The sequence below is a fragment of the Numida meleagris genome, chromosome 11 (assembly GCF_002078875.1).
Source record: "Numida meleagris isolate 19003 breed g44 Domestic line chromosome 11, NumMel1.0, whole genome shotgun sequence".
Lineage (NCBI taxonomy): Eukaryota > Metazoa > Chordata > Aves > Galliformes > Numididae > Numida > Numida meleagris.
Window position 1 is genome coordinate 9,890,956 of NC_034419.1, and position 11,102 is coordinate 9,902,057.

Consider the following 11,102-nt stretch of genomic DNA (forward strand, 5'->3'; position numbering starts at 1 on the left):
AAGAGAGATGTGTGAAATGCCACCAGGTGCCTTAGAATTATTGATACGAGAGGAGGGAACCGTGCCTGGTGACCTGTGGGCTCAGCGAGGGCTATTCCGTGTGAGTAGAGCCATGAAGAAGCAGCAGCTCTTTGCTGCCCTGCTTTGCCTTTGGAGACACTGGCAGTGCTGAAGGGTTTCTCCATGGAGAGCTGTGGCCATGTCAGGGTGGGCAAAGGACATGGTATTGCACTTGGCAAAGGCAAATGGATGTTTGCCCAGTTTGTTGGGCTCGGTTCACATGCTGACTCCTGTTTCTTTCTTCTCTCAGTCTACCTCTACGTTTTTGGGTGAATGTGATTAAGAACCCCCAGTTTGTGTTTGACATTCACAAGAACAGTATTACTGATGCCTGCCTATCTGTGGTGGCTCAGACATTCATGGACTCCTGCTCAACTTCTGAGCACAAATTAGGAAAAGACTCTCCCTCCAACAAACTACTGTATGCCAAGGACATCCCCAACTACAAGAGCTGGGTAGAAAGGTGAGTAGACTTGACAGCATCTCTTAGCTTCCCTTGGAGGACTTACAGTGCACTTACATGGGTGTGGGGACTTCACACTGAGGGTTTGGTTGTTGAGGAGACTCTGAAGAGGGACTGTGCTAATGCTGGTGGGAGGTAATCCTCGTCTGGGAGATGCTGCTTTCTTGTGATTGTCTCCAGGAGTGAGTTTGCAATGACTGTTTGACAGAGCTGTTTTTGTCTTGCTTAAAGGATGCTAAAAGCAACCTCCACTTTTGGCTTGTCTGATGTTTTCTGTTGTAAAAACTTGGTCAGTGCTACGAAATTGCTAACATCTCCCTTGATTGCTTTTGAAGAGCAGTGAGAAGTAAGTCATGGACTAGAGAAGTGCCTTTTTTGTAACATGACAATACATGCAGGTTTTGCTGAAACGGTTGAAAATTGCCATTTCCCATCTCTCATCCCTCTGTACATCTCGCCTGGGATCATGATGAGAGCTCATGTTCCAAGGCAGTGATTGGGCAGGGAGCAGGTCCCTTGCTCCTCCTGACACCCTTCATTCATGTTAGCTGATGAGAGACATCCTTCTGTCCTGCTGAATTAATGCAGTGTTAAGTATTCAGAGTTTGAACGTTACTGGTTGCAAACTGATGCTCTTGGGCATAACGCTTTGTTTAGCTTTAACTTTTTGGGAGAGAAACCTGGGAGATGTCCTACAAAGCCCTGCAAATAGAGCTACTGTTAGAATATTGCTGGGCTGCAAGCTGGGATTTTAAAAAATGCCAGATTTCGGGTTTCTGATGCAGCCTTCCCCTTCTGCTGATAAGCTGTGCTAAAGATCGTACTCTGTATTTTGCTGAGGACCCTTTCTGTTTCTGGTGTCTGGATTGGATACTGAAAGAGCCAGATGAAAGACATCCAGGCAATAAAAGTGTTGTATTTTCTAGTCTGTCAGCATAGGATTTTGTAGCTTATATTGTCCTTGGTTGCTTGCTAGTACTCAGTTATGTATTTGTGTCACACTGCTGGCATGCCTGGTGCTTTGCAGGCAGGTGCAAAAACAAGGTTCTTCCCTCGAGGAAGAGATAGCTTGGATCAGACGAAAAGATGTCCCTGAAATATGCTGGCTAAGATGAGAGATGAGCTGTGTTGTACTAGGAGAGAGTTCTTTGCAGAGGGCTAGAGGGGACTTTGGAGAGGGGTCCCTTAGGAACATCACAAACTTCGCTGCCTTTAAGCATAGGGTGAATTTCTCTGACCTTGCCATCTCTGTGACAAAAATACTCGGTGTTGTATTATACTCAGCCCAAGGAGAAAAGGTATAAAACCATTCCAGAGAGAAACATTGGTCTAGACGTGCTTCATCCCCGGGGAGAAGATGGGAGATGTAACTGGTGACAGATGTTCCTGCCACCGCTTACTGCGGAGCAGGAGGGTGCTCGGGTGTGCTGCTTGGGAGCACGGGGTGCAGTCCCAGAGGCAGCGAGCAGGGTGTGAGTGCCTTTCCCATCGCTTGTCTGCTGTCGGGTTGTGCTGCAAAATCTGGCATTTCTGGCTTTTGGCACGGTTATCACTGTCAAGCTTTGCAGAGAGAGGGTTGGAGTAGTGCAGGGGTGGCTGAGTGGGACACACAGTCCCCCTAGCAGTTCTGTCTGCCACCTGGATCCAGGCGTCCTAAAAAAAAAGGATGTCTTGCCAGTGTGAGGCAGAAATAGCGTGTTAAAGGGCTTAGGGGGTTGGAAGCTCCAGGAAGAGACTGCTGCCAGGGTTGTGGCTGGGGTCTTGGTCCGTGCAAGGTATGCATGCTTGTGCTGACAAATACTGTTTCCTGATATCCTTTGTGTCATGGTAAAAACCCAGAACTGCTTCAGTTTACCTGGACATGTAAGAGCTGCCCAAGTATTTTATCACTAGCTGAGCTGAGAGCCATGGGGTGGAGTGGATCCTCAGCTTCATCTCCTCGAGTGGTCTTGCTGCCATCTGCTCCTATCCAAATGCTCCAGCTGTGTCCCACCTCAGCGTTCAGCTGATGATGCTAATGATGCTAATCACTGTACCAGAAACTTTACTGAGCTGTTGGAGGAGTCATGAGGAGTAAAGCAAACCTGAGAGGGAGTTGTGCTCTGTGTTTCCAGGTGCTGGGCGCAGGCAGGGCTCGTTTGCTGTGTATGGGGTTTCTTTATGGATAGAGGCCCATGGACCTGAGTGTGGTTTCCTAAAGACCTCAATGTGTTGCTTGAATTTGCACCTGTGTCTTGATCATAAAATGCCTCCTGGTTTTGTTGAAGCAAAGTATTCTGTTTCTCCACCACAATTCTGCATGGTACAAGCTGTGTCTGGCTTTCCTGTTATTTGCTGAGCGTGTCAGTGGTGCAAATGTGGGGTGGGATGCTGAATCTTAGGGTTTCCAAGGAGAAGTAAGGTAGTGTCTTGCTGGTAGCAACCATAAGACAATGCAGATGTGCTGAGAAGAGCAGACGTGTAACTGCAGGAGCTTGATCACAGAATGGCTTAGGTTGGAAGGGACCTTAAAGATCATCTAGTTCCAATGATGTGAAGTTACCTTGAGCGCTATCTTTGGCTTTAGCAACATTCTGAACTTGGAACGGTAACAAACCATTGTGGGTTGCATCATGGGTTCCTCCAGATGGATTTCAGTGCAAAAATGGGACAGGAAGGAAAAAAAAGTGTGTTATTTATGAGATTGGAAAGTCCCTGATCCTGGCTCCCCAGCATGCTGGGCTGGGCTCAGCCAGTGCTCTATGGCTCAATGCTGCTTCTCTGGCAGCACGTTGCTAATGGTGCTCACCCTCTGCAAAGTGCTGGGAGACCTCTGGATGAGCAGCAGCATTACAGTGAGTGATGGTGGTGCGTCGCCACTCTGAGGAAAGATGCTCCTCATGCTGCTTCTCTAGAGGTTCTCAGTGAACATCCTGGTGTGGCCTCGTCCCCTTGGCTCCCTCAGTATTTCTGACTGGCTCTTCTCTTTCTCCTCCCTCTCCCTTGCAGATATTATGCAGATATTGCTAAAATGCCAGCAATCAGTGACCAGGACATGAGCGCCTACCTGGCAGAGCAGTCCCGGTTACACCTCAGCCAGTTCAACAGCATGAGTGCACTGCACGAGATCTACTCCTACATCACCAAGTACAAGGACGAGGTAAGATGTGGTGATGGGACCTCAAACCCGGGCTGCAGGCTGTGTCTCCTAGCCCTCAGTTTTACATTCCCCCTTTTTTATGAGGTGGGGGTGGGTGCACTGAGCTGAGATCAGTGGAGCAGAGGTGAGGCCATGTGTGGAGCCAGGAGCTGATGGGCCGTCCTGTCCCTGCTGTGTGTCCCTTCCTGTGCTGACAAGCAGGGCTTCATTCCCATGCTTTTTGCTGGGAACAACATGGAAAACACCTATTTTTCTTTTGCTGTACGTGCACTTGGCATGTGAGCATAGCAGAGCTGCAGAGTTGGCAGCGCTCTTGCAGTGTGCCTACTCTATCTGCCATGCCCTGGCCCAGTGCTGCAGCGGTACTGGCACCGCAGCTATACTGGTGTCATCCAGCTCTGCTCCACAGGGATGTGAGAGGATGCGATGGCCTCCTCAGCACTTTCTTTGGAAGTATCAGTAAGAATGGTCAAAAGCCCCTGTGTTGTAATTTATACAAATTAACTTCGCAAAGCACTGCTCAAATCTGCACCCCGCATCTTTTTATTAAAGCAATAAAATATGTAACTACAGTAAAATATAGATCTATACATATAACGTGATAATATCGGTTTTATTCTCCCAATAAAGCAGACTGATGACTGTGTGAACAGTGGCTTATTTAGATGACAGAGTGCTGGCACTTCTTGCTCAGGGAGGGTGGGCCCCATCACTGCAGTAACAGAGCTGGCCTCTGGGTGTAAGGACAGCAATGGGACCATGGTGGCCAAAATCCTCATGTAGCTGAGTGCTTTGTAGGGAGGGAGGAGGAGGAGGCTGAGGAGGGTTTCCATTTCCCTTGGTTGCCTGGCTTGCCTACAGGAATCAGAGGAAACCCTGATGTTTGGGAAGGGGCTGTGAGCTGGTCACTGTAACAATGCTGGTGGGATCCCTATGCCATTCCCCAGCTGCAGTGGGATGACATGTCTGGGGGGCCTGTACTTCTGTGTGATGGGTTGGCCATGGAGGGTCTTGGGACATTTTGCAGCTTGTACAGCAGCTCTGTGGTTACTATGAGGGTGGCAGAGGAAGTGTTTGGAGGGTCCAGACCAGCCAGCATCCCTCAGTGACCATCAGGTGCTCGCTTCCTCCAGGCCGAAAGTCCCCAGCCCTTAAATACAACTTGGGTAGAGCAGGGAAGGCAGCGTGTGGCACTGATGAGCTGCTCTTTGGGGGCACAGGTTCTCATCTTGTCAGCTAGCTGCAGCCTGACATCTGTTGAGTGTCTTGCTCTCTAAGCATTGCAAGTGTGTTCACAGCTCTCAGGAACTTCTTTTATTATTTGTAATGGAATTAATAAATCGCAGCTGTTCCCTTTGTTTGTTTTCATTCATTAAGCACAATTATATGCAGCCCGACTGCACCCTCTTTGATGCAAAATGGGAGAGAATAATTTTTCCTGTTGTTCAGTGCAATAATAAGCTGTCATTGGCTGTGAATGAAGATCATAATTAATTTTCATGTGGATACTTGCATCTTGGTAATCAGTGGTCCTGGCTCCTTACAGCAGGTGATAAACCTGTGTCTCAGCACAGATTTCCTTTTCATAGAATCATAGAATCATTTGAGTTGGAAGCGACCTATAAAGATCATCTAGTCCAAGTCTCTTTTATTGTAATAGTTTATGTAAGGGTGGGATAAAAGAGGACCAGGTAAGTGCAGGGGCAGGTTGTGAATTTTCTAACACCTCAGCATCTCACAGTACACAGCTGGCTTAGTAGGAGAGGAAGAAGTGGTGAGAATAGACTCCTACACAGCTTCTCAGACCAACCTCCCCTGATTCCAGCTCAGCCACTACTAAGGCACGTGGGGTTTTGGTTTCAGTGGGAGTGTGGCTGTAGGTATTTCATTTTGCCCACAGCATGTAGCACCACCCAGCTGCTCTGCTCCTCGCAGCAGTGCTTCTGCTTCCTCCAGGCATTGGTCATCCCTTCCAGCCCCAGTCTTGCCCCAGAACGCCTGGCAGGGAGCACAGCTTGTCCGTGCCAAGCGCTGCTGCATCTCCTCACAACTCTGCCAGCCCGCAGGCGCTGCAGCAGTGCTTAATCAAAGGAAGCTGATTCCCCATTAAGAAGTTACCTGTAGGGCTCCTGATGGACTTTGCCTGCCTCCTAGTAAGTCTATTAATTATACAACAGTTTGTTTCCAATTATGTGGCCAATGAAATGGTTAATCAAGTCCCCTTTGACGGATGCCTTGATATTTAATTGCAAAAAAAATTTGCTCTCTCAACTAGCTCACCCGAGGAGATGAGATTTCTGTCAGGTTTTTTTTTTTTTTTTTTTAAGTCAGCTTTTCTGCTCTACTGGCACGGTGTTAGTGAGACAAGACCTGTGCCTGTGGAGGGGGCAGGTGCCCCTTGGCATTATGCTTCATTACTCCCTTCTGCCCACTTTGAGCCCTCTCCACCAGCACTCCCCAGACCTGCAGGCATGGCAGTGTTCTTCCGGGACAGGGGGACTGTCACCATGACCCTGTGATCTCTCATTCCCACAGGAGGTTGGTTAGAGGAAAGGGGTTTTGGTGGAGGAATGCTGTCTTCTTGACAGGATGAGAAGTAATGGCCTTAATCTGCCCCAGGGGAGGTTCAGGTTGGATGCCAGGAAAAGTTTCATCTCAGAAAGAGTGGTGAGGCACTGGCACAGGCTGCCCAGAGAGTGGTGGAGTCCCTGGAGGTGTTCAAGAACCCTAGAGATGTGGCACTGAGGGACATGGTTATGGGCATGGTGGGGAAGGGTTGACAGCTGGACTAGAATGGTAACAATAAGTTGATGGTTGGACTCTTAAAATGTTGGTGATGGGCTGACGGTTGGACTTTTGATAATCTTAGTGGTCTTTTCCAACCTTAATGGCTCTGTGATTCTTGTGGTCCTGGTATGGTAAACATGCCTCTCGCAAGGACCCAGTTTCCATCCCATACCCTAGGATGGCTGTCAGCCTTAGGGAGAGATGAGCAGGATCGTGGGTTTGGCACATTTTTTTGGGCTTGCAGATCCACTTCATGGCTTGATTGTGGTCTCTGAAGAGCAGCCAGTGCTTCTCTGGGACTTGGTAGATTCTCTGGGGTCACGGATGTAGTTTGGAGCAGTTTCTGCCTTTTGGATTTGCCCTGCATTTGATGCTAGGTGCTCATTTTCTTCATTTCTACTCATTGGGTTGGCTTCTTGCTAGCTGCAGCTGGCACATCCCCGGTGTTACCGCAGCCTGTGGGGTGCTCAAGCTGCTGGGTGACTGCTGGGGGCAACGTCCTGCACCTCCTCCATTAGACATGGGAACCAGCCTGTGATGCCTCTGGTGGGACCCCGTGGCCGCGTGTCGGGATGGGGTGCAAGGAATGATTCTCAGCCTCTCTTCTCCCTTCTCTCCCACAGATTTTAGCCGCGTTAGAGAAGGATGAGCAGGCCAGGAGGCAGAGGCTGAGGAGTAAGCTGGAGCAGGCAATTGACACAATGGCCTTAAGCAGCTGAAGAGGCGGCGGCACGGTGCCAGCTTCCCGAGCAGCGACGCGGCGGGAGGAGGCGAGCAGGACACTTCGGGGCTGGGGCTGGACGCGCCCGCAGGCGCCTCCGCACACTTCCCACAAACGAACAAGGAAAACCTCGCGTGCGAGCGGAAAACAAAATCCCGACGACGGCAGCAACAAGGATAAACCCCTCTACGCACACCCCGATGCAACCGGGACACGGCAGAGACCTTGCAAAGGGGCGATGCGGGGCGGAGGAGGAGGGAGCCGCTTGCCCCGTGGACCCGCTGGGACCCCCGGCCCAGGCAGAGCCCCTGAGCCCACGGGGAAGGAGGGTCCGGACCGTGGGGCTTTTTAGGACGGCATTTGGATGTTGTTGTTACTTTGGTGGAGGGAGGGGGGTGGGCTCCTGTTTGTACTGTACTTGACTTGCTCTCCCCTCCTTGCCCCCGGCTGTCTGCCCCCTCTCCTCCTCCCTCTGTTTCTTTTTCTGTCTCTTCCCCCCTTCTCTCTCTCTCTGGCCTTCTGCCACTAGTGTTAACTGCTATATTTGCACAATTTACACGAGACAAAATTTTTAATTTAAAGAAAGAAAAAATAAAAAGTATAACGAAAAATGGGAGGGGAAAAAAAAAAGAGGATTCTAAATTTTGCAACTAACTAACGAAAAACGGTTTTAAAAAATAAGCTAAAGGACTGATGCTGGGGAGATTTGGTGGTGGGGGCAGCAGGGGTGGGCAGGAAAGGGAGAAATCCCTGAGCTTTGATATTTCTTAAAATACGTCCTGTGCCATGTTTTATTTGAATGTTGTTTAGTGCAAAAAAAAAAAAAAAAAAAAGAAAAAAAAAGGAAAAAAAAATCAAAACAACAAAAAAAGTGGGAGTTTTGTTAGATGAGTAGATGCTCTTATTTAAATGCTGCTTGAGTGGTTCTGGAGGCTGTGAGCTGGCTGAGGGAGGTCAGAGAGGAGGGTCGGTGTTCCTTTCCCTGGGGGATGGCTGGGGGATGTGTTTAGGGCTCATCCTCGCTGGGTGGAGGATGGCGCATGGCAGGGGAGCTGGAGAGCCAGCCTGGTACTTTGGCTTTTACCCATTGCCTTCCTACTGGCCACCCGCAGTTGGTTTCAGGTTCGGCTCCTTGGATGGAGAAGGCAGGGACAGGACTGACATTATGACTGCATGGTTAAAAACTTTTCCTTTTGCTGTTTTATTTTTTTTAAGGGGGTGGGGGAGTTGTAGGATTCCTGCCATTTTTTTTGTGCTGACACAGGGATCCCAGGGTTGGATCATTACCTTTTCCCCCTTGCTTCTTGCAATGCTTGTGGCTGGAGCTGGGCACCAGCCCATGGAGGGACCGAACTGGGACTGTCCTCTGCTCCCCTGCCCCGGGCAGCCCAGGCTTGTGCAGGGATTCCCACTCCACATCTTCCTTCCTCTCTCTCTCTTTTCCTTCTTTCTCCCCCTTTCTCTCCTTGCTGTCACCCCATCTCCCCTCCACTCCATCCACCCTTCCCATGGGTTGTGCCCGCTGGCATTTCACGGGGAGACTCCCTTCCAAACGTCAGATCTGCACGGTTTTCTACTTTCCTGAAAAAAAAAAAAAAAAAAGGCGCCGAATGCTGCCCAGAGTTGGAGCAGGTGCCCAAACCTTTCCTAAAACCGAGCAAAAACATTTCCTTTTCTGTCCCAAGAGCTCCTGCTGCTCCCTGGGCTTAGCGGAGGGGATCGTGCTCTGCCAGAAGTGGTGGCAGCAGAAGTCCAAGTGGGCAGGAGCCCTCTGGTTTCTGCCCATTCCCATAAACTGCAAGTTAGGGGGGGGGGAGAGGGAGAAATAATGAAGTTTTTAATTAAAAAAAAAAATAAAAGTGTGTATATATATATATGTGGTTACAATCTAATTCTCGTGCCCCAGTGGGGTGCTGTATAGTTAACTGAAGGAGAATCAAACCGATATAAATATGAAATAAATTTACACAGCCAGTTTAAAAAAAAAAAAAGAGGATACCAAATGGTCTGGAAGAAATTTCCAAGCATTTCTCACCATGCAGAACAATCGTTTCAAGCCTGCACATCTCTCATTATGTTGTGATTTTCTTTGGTTTGGTTTTGTTTTAATAAGGAGGGGAAGGAGAAGATGCTGATTGAAAAAAAGAGAATGACAACAAAAAAACCCAACCACCACAACAGAAGTGTTTTAAAAAGAAGTAATAATTGTTTCCCAAACCTGGGAACCCCAAGCTGATATCTGAGAGCTGTGGGCTGTTGCATGACTGTGCTAGATTTTAGTCTGAGTTGATCTTTTTAAGAAACAGGAAAAAAAAAAAAAGCATATAAAAACTGCGAGTGTTGAATCCTAGAGGTTTGTTTAGACCTTTTATCTATTTTATTTTATTTTATTTTTAATTTGAAATTAATTTGTCACTTTCTTGTCCAAAAGAAAGAAAAAAAAATATGACTTCAGTGGCTGACATCTCCAGTGTGGTACTCGGAGAGCCTTAAAGGACAGCTGTGCGCCAGGAGCCTCAGTGGGACAGAACCCACATGGGGGTCCCCAGGTGCCACAGCTCATGGAGCCAGCATGGTGGGAGCTCCAGCAGTGCCTCAGTTGGGTTTGGTGAAGGTGTGGTGTGAGGTTGGCCCAAGGTTCTGGCACCCCTGTGGCAGTCCCTGTGATCCTGTGGTCCCACTGCAGCGGTATGAGCTTCTGAGGAATCTTTGGCGGCTGTTGATGAAGTCAAGCACGTGGTATTTTGGTGATGGTTTGGAGATGGTGGGACTCTTGCTGTTGCTGGTTGGAGAGGATGGAGGTTTTTGTCTGAGCCTCCTCCTGAAATTTTCTGGAAGTGCTGATGAGAGCAGAGGCTCACCGGGCTGCTGCGATGCTGCGGGCACGTCCTCAGCCATGTCTGGCAGCCGTGTTGAATGGCTCTCATGGCCTTGGTGGTCCTGGGGTGGTCAGCAGGGAAGTCCCCTAGGGGCTGTGCTAGGCAGGATAGTAGTGTCACGGCATCGCTGGGCTCTCAGGGCTCCTCTTGGCTTCCTCTCCCTCCACTGCCAGGCTCTTCTCACCTTGTCCTGTGTCCCCGATCCCATGCAATGAGGAGAGTCCACAGCGTGGTCCTGGGGACAGGCTGATGTCTTCCTCCTGAGGGGGCTTTGGGGCTTTACTCCGCCCAAGGACCCCTCCGGGGTCCCCTCGCTGCTGGTCCCGGGTGCCTCCATGGCAGATGGTTGCAGCTGGGGGACGTGTTGCAGTGCGGCCTGCAGCCCCTGCTGCTCCTTGGTGCTACCTTTGCCTTTCGCCTAATGCCCTGTGTCCTTAATCCTGCGGGCAGCCTGTTACCCCTGCCTGGGGGAGAGGCCAAGAGGCATCACAGGATTCTGTGTCCCATATCGGTGACACTACGCGTGCCCCCATCCTGTGTTTTGGGGATGGAGCGTGGAGGAGGCCAAACCCCACCAGTTGCCAGCAGGCCCCTGCCTGCCCCTGCTGCTCACATTGCCTTTTCAGTGGGAGGTTCTCAAAAAACGCAGCCTGGCCTGGAATTATCCCTAGGCCCCTTGACCCCATCCTGTACCTCAGGGTGAGGAGCGGGGGGTGACCCCAGGGCTCATCCGGCCCCAAAGCGCACAATGAGCTGTCCTTTAAGAAAGCGGGGGGAACTAATGCAAACCTGGTGAAAGGCAGAGAGTTTTAATAGTTTTAAAAAAAAAATTAAATGGGGAGGAAAATATAAATAAATGAGAATCCAGAGTCCTTGATTAACTTTCTGTGATTGTTTCAGACTTGAAGCAACAGGCCAGCGTGGCTGGCCGCACACCCTTTGATCGTGTAAATATCCTGCTATTTCCTATTTTAATGTTCTTCAGATTTAGTACTTGTAAATAAACACACGCATCAAGGAGAGATTAAACATTTTTGCTAACGCCGGTGTCTG

At 49.6% G+C, this 11,102-nt stretch overlaps 1 protein-coding gene across 4 annotated transcripts in view; it reads left to right on the top strand.

Moving 5' to 3' along the window:
- Positions 1-9,490, top strand: part of PLXNA1 (plexin A1) — a 95,349-nt gene extending 85,859 nt beyond the window's left edge. For all 4 annotated transcript variants that reach the window (XM_021409168.1, XM_021409171.1, XM_021409169.1 and 1 more), the window contains exons 30-32: positions 311-523; positions 3,512-3,662; positions 7,073-9,490. In XM_021409168.1, coding sequence (XP_021264843.1) covers positions 311-523; positions 3,512-3,662; positions 7,073-7,168 — 460 coding nt within the window. In that variant the 3' untranslated portion in view covers positions 7,169-9,490. The remainder of the gene's footprint in view (positions 1-310; positions 524-3,511; positions 3,663-7,072) is intronic.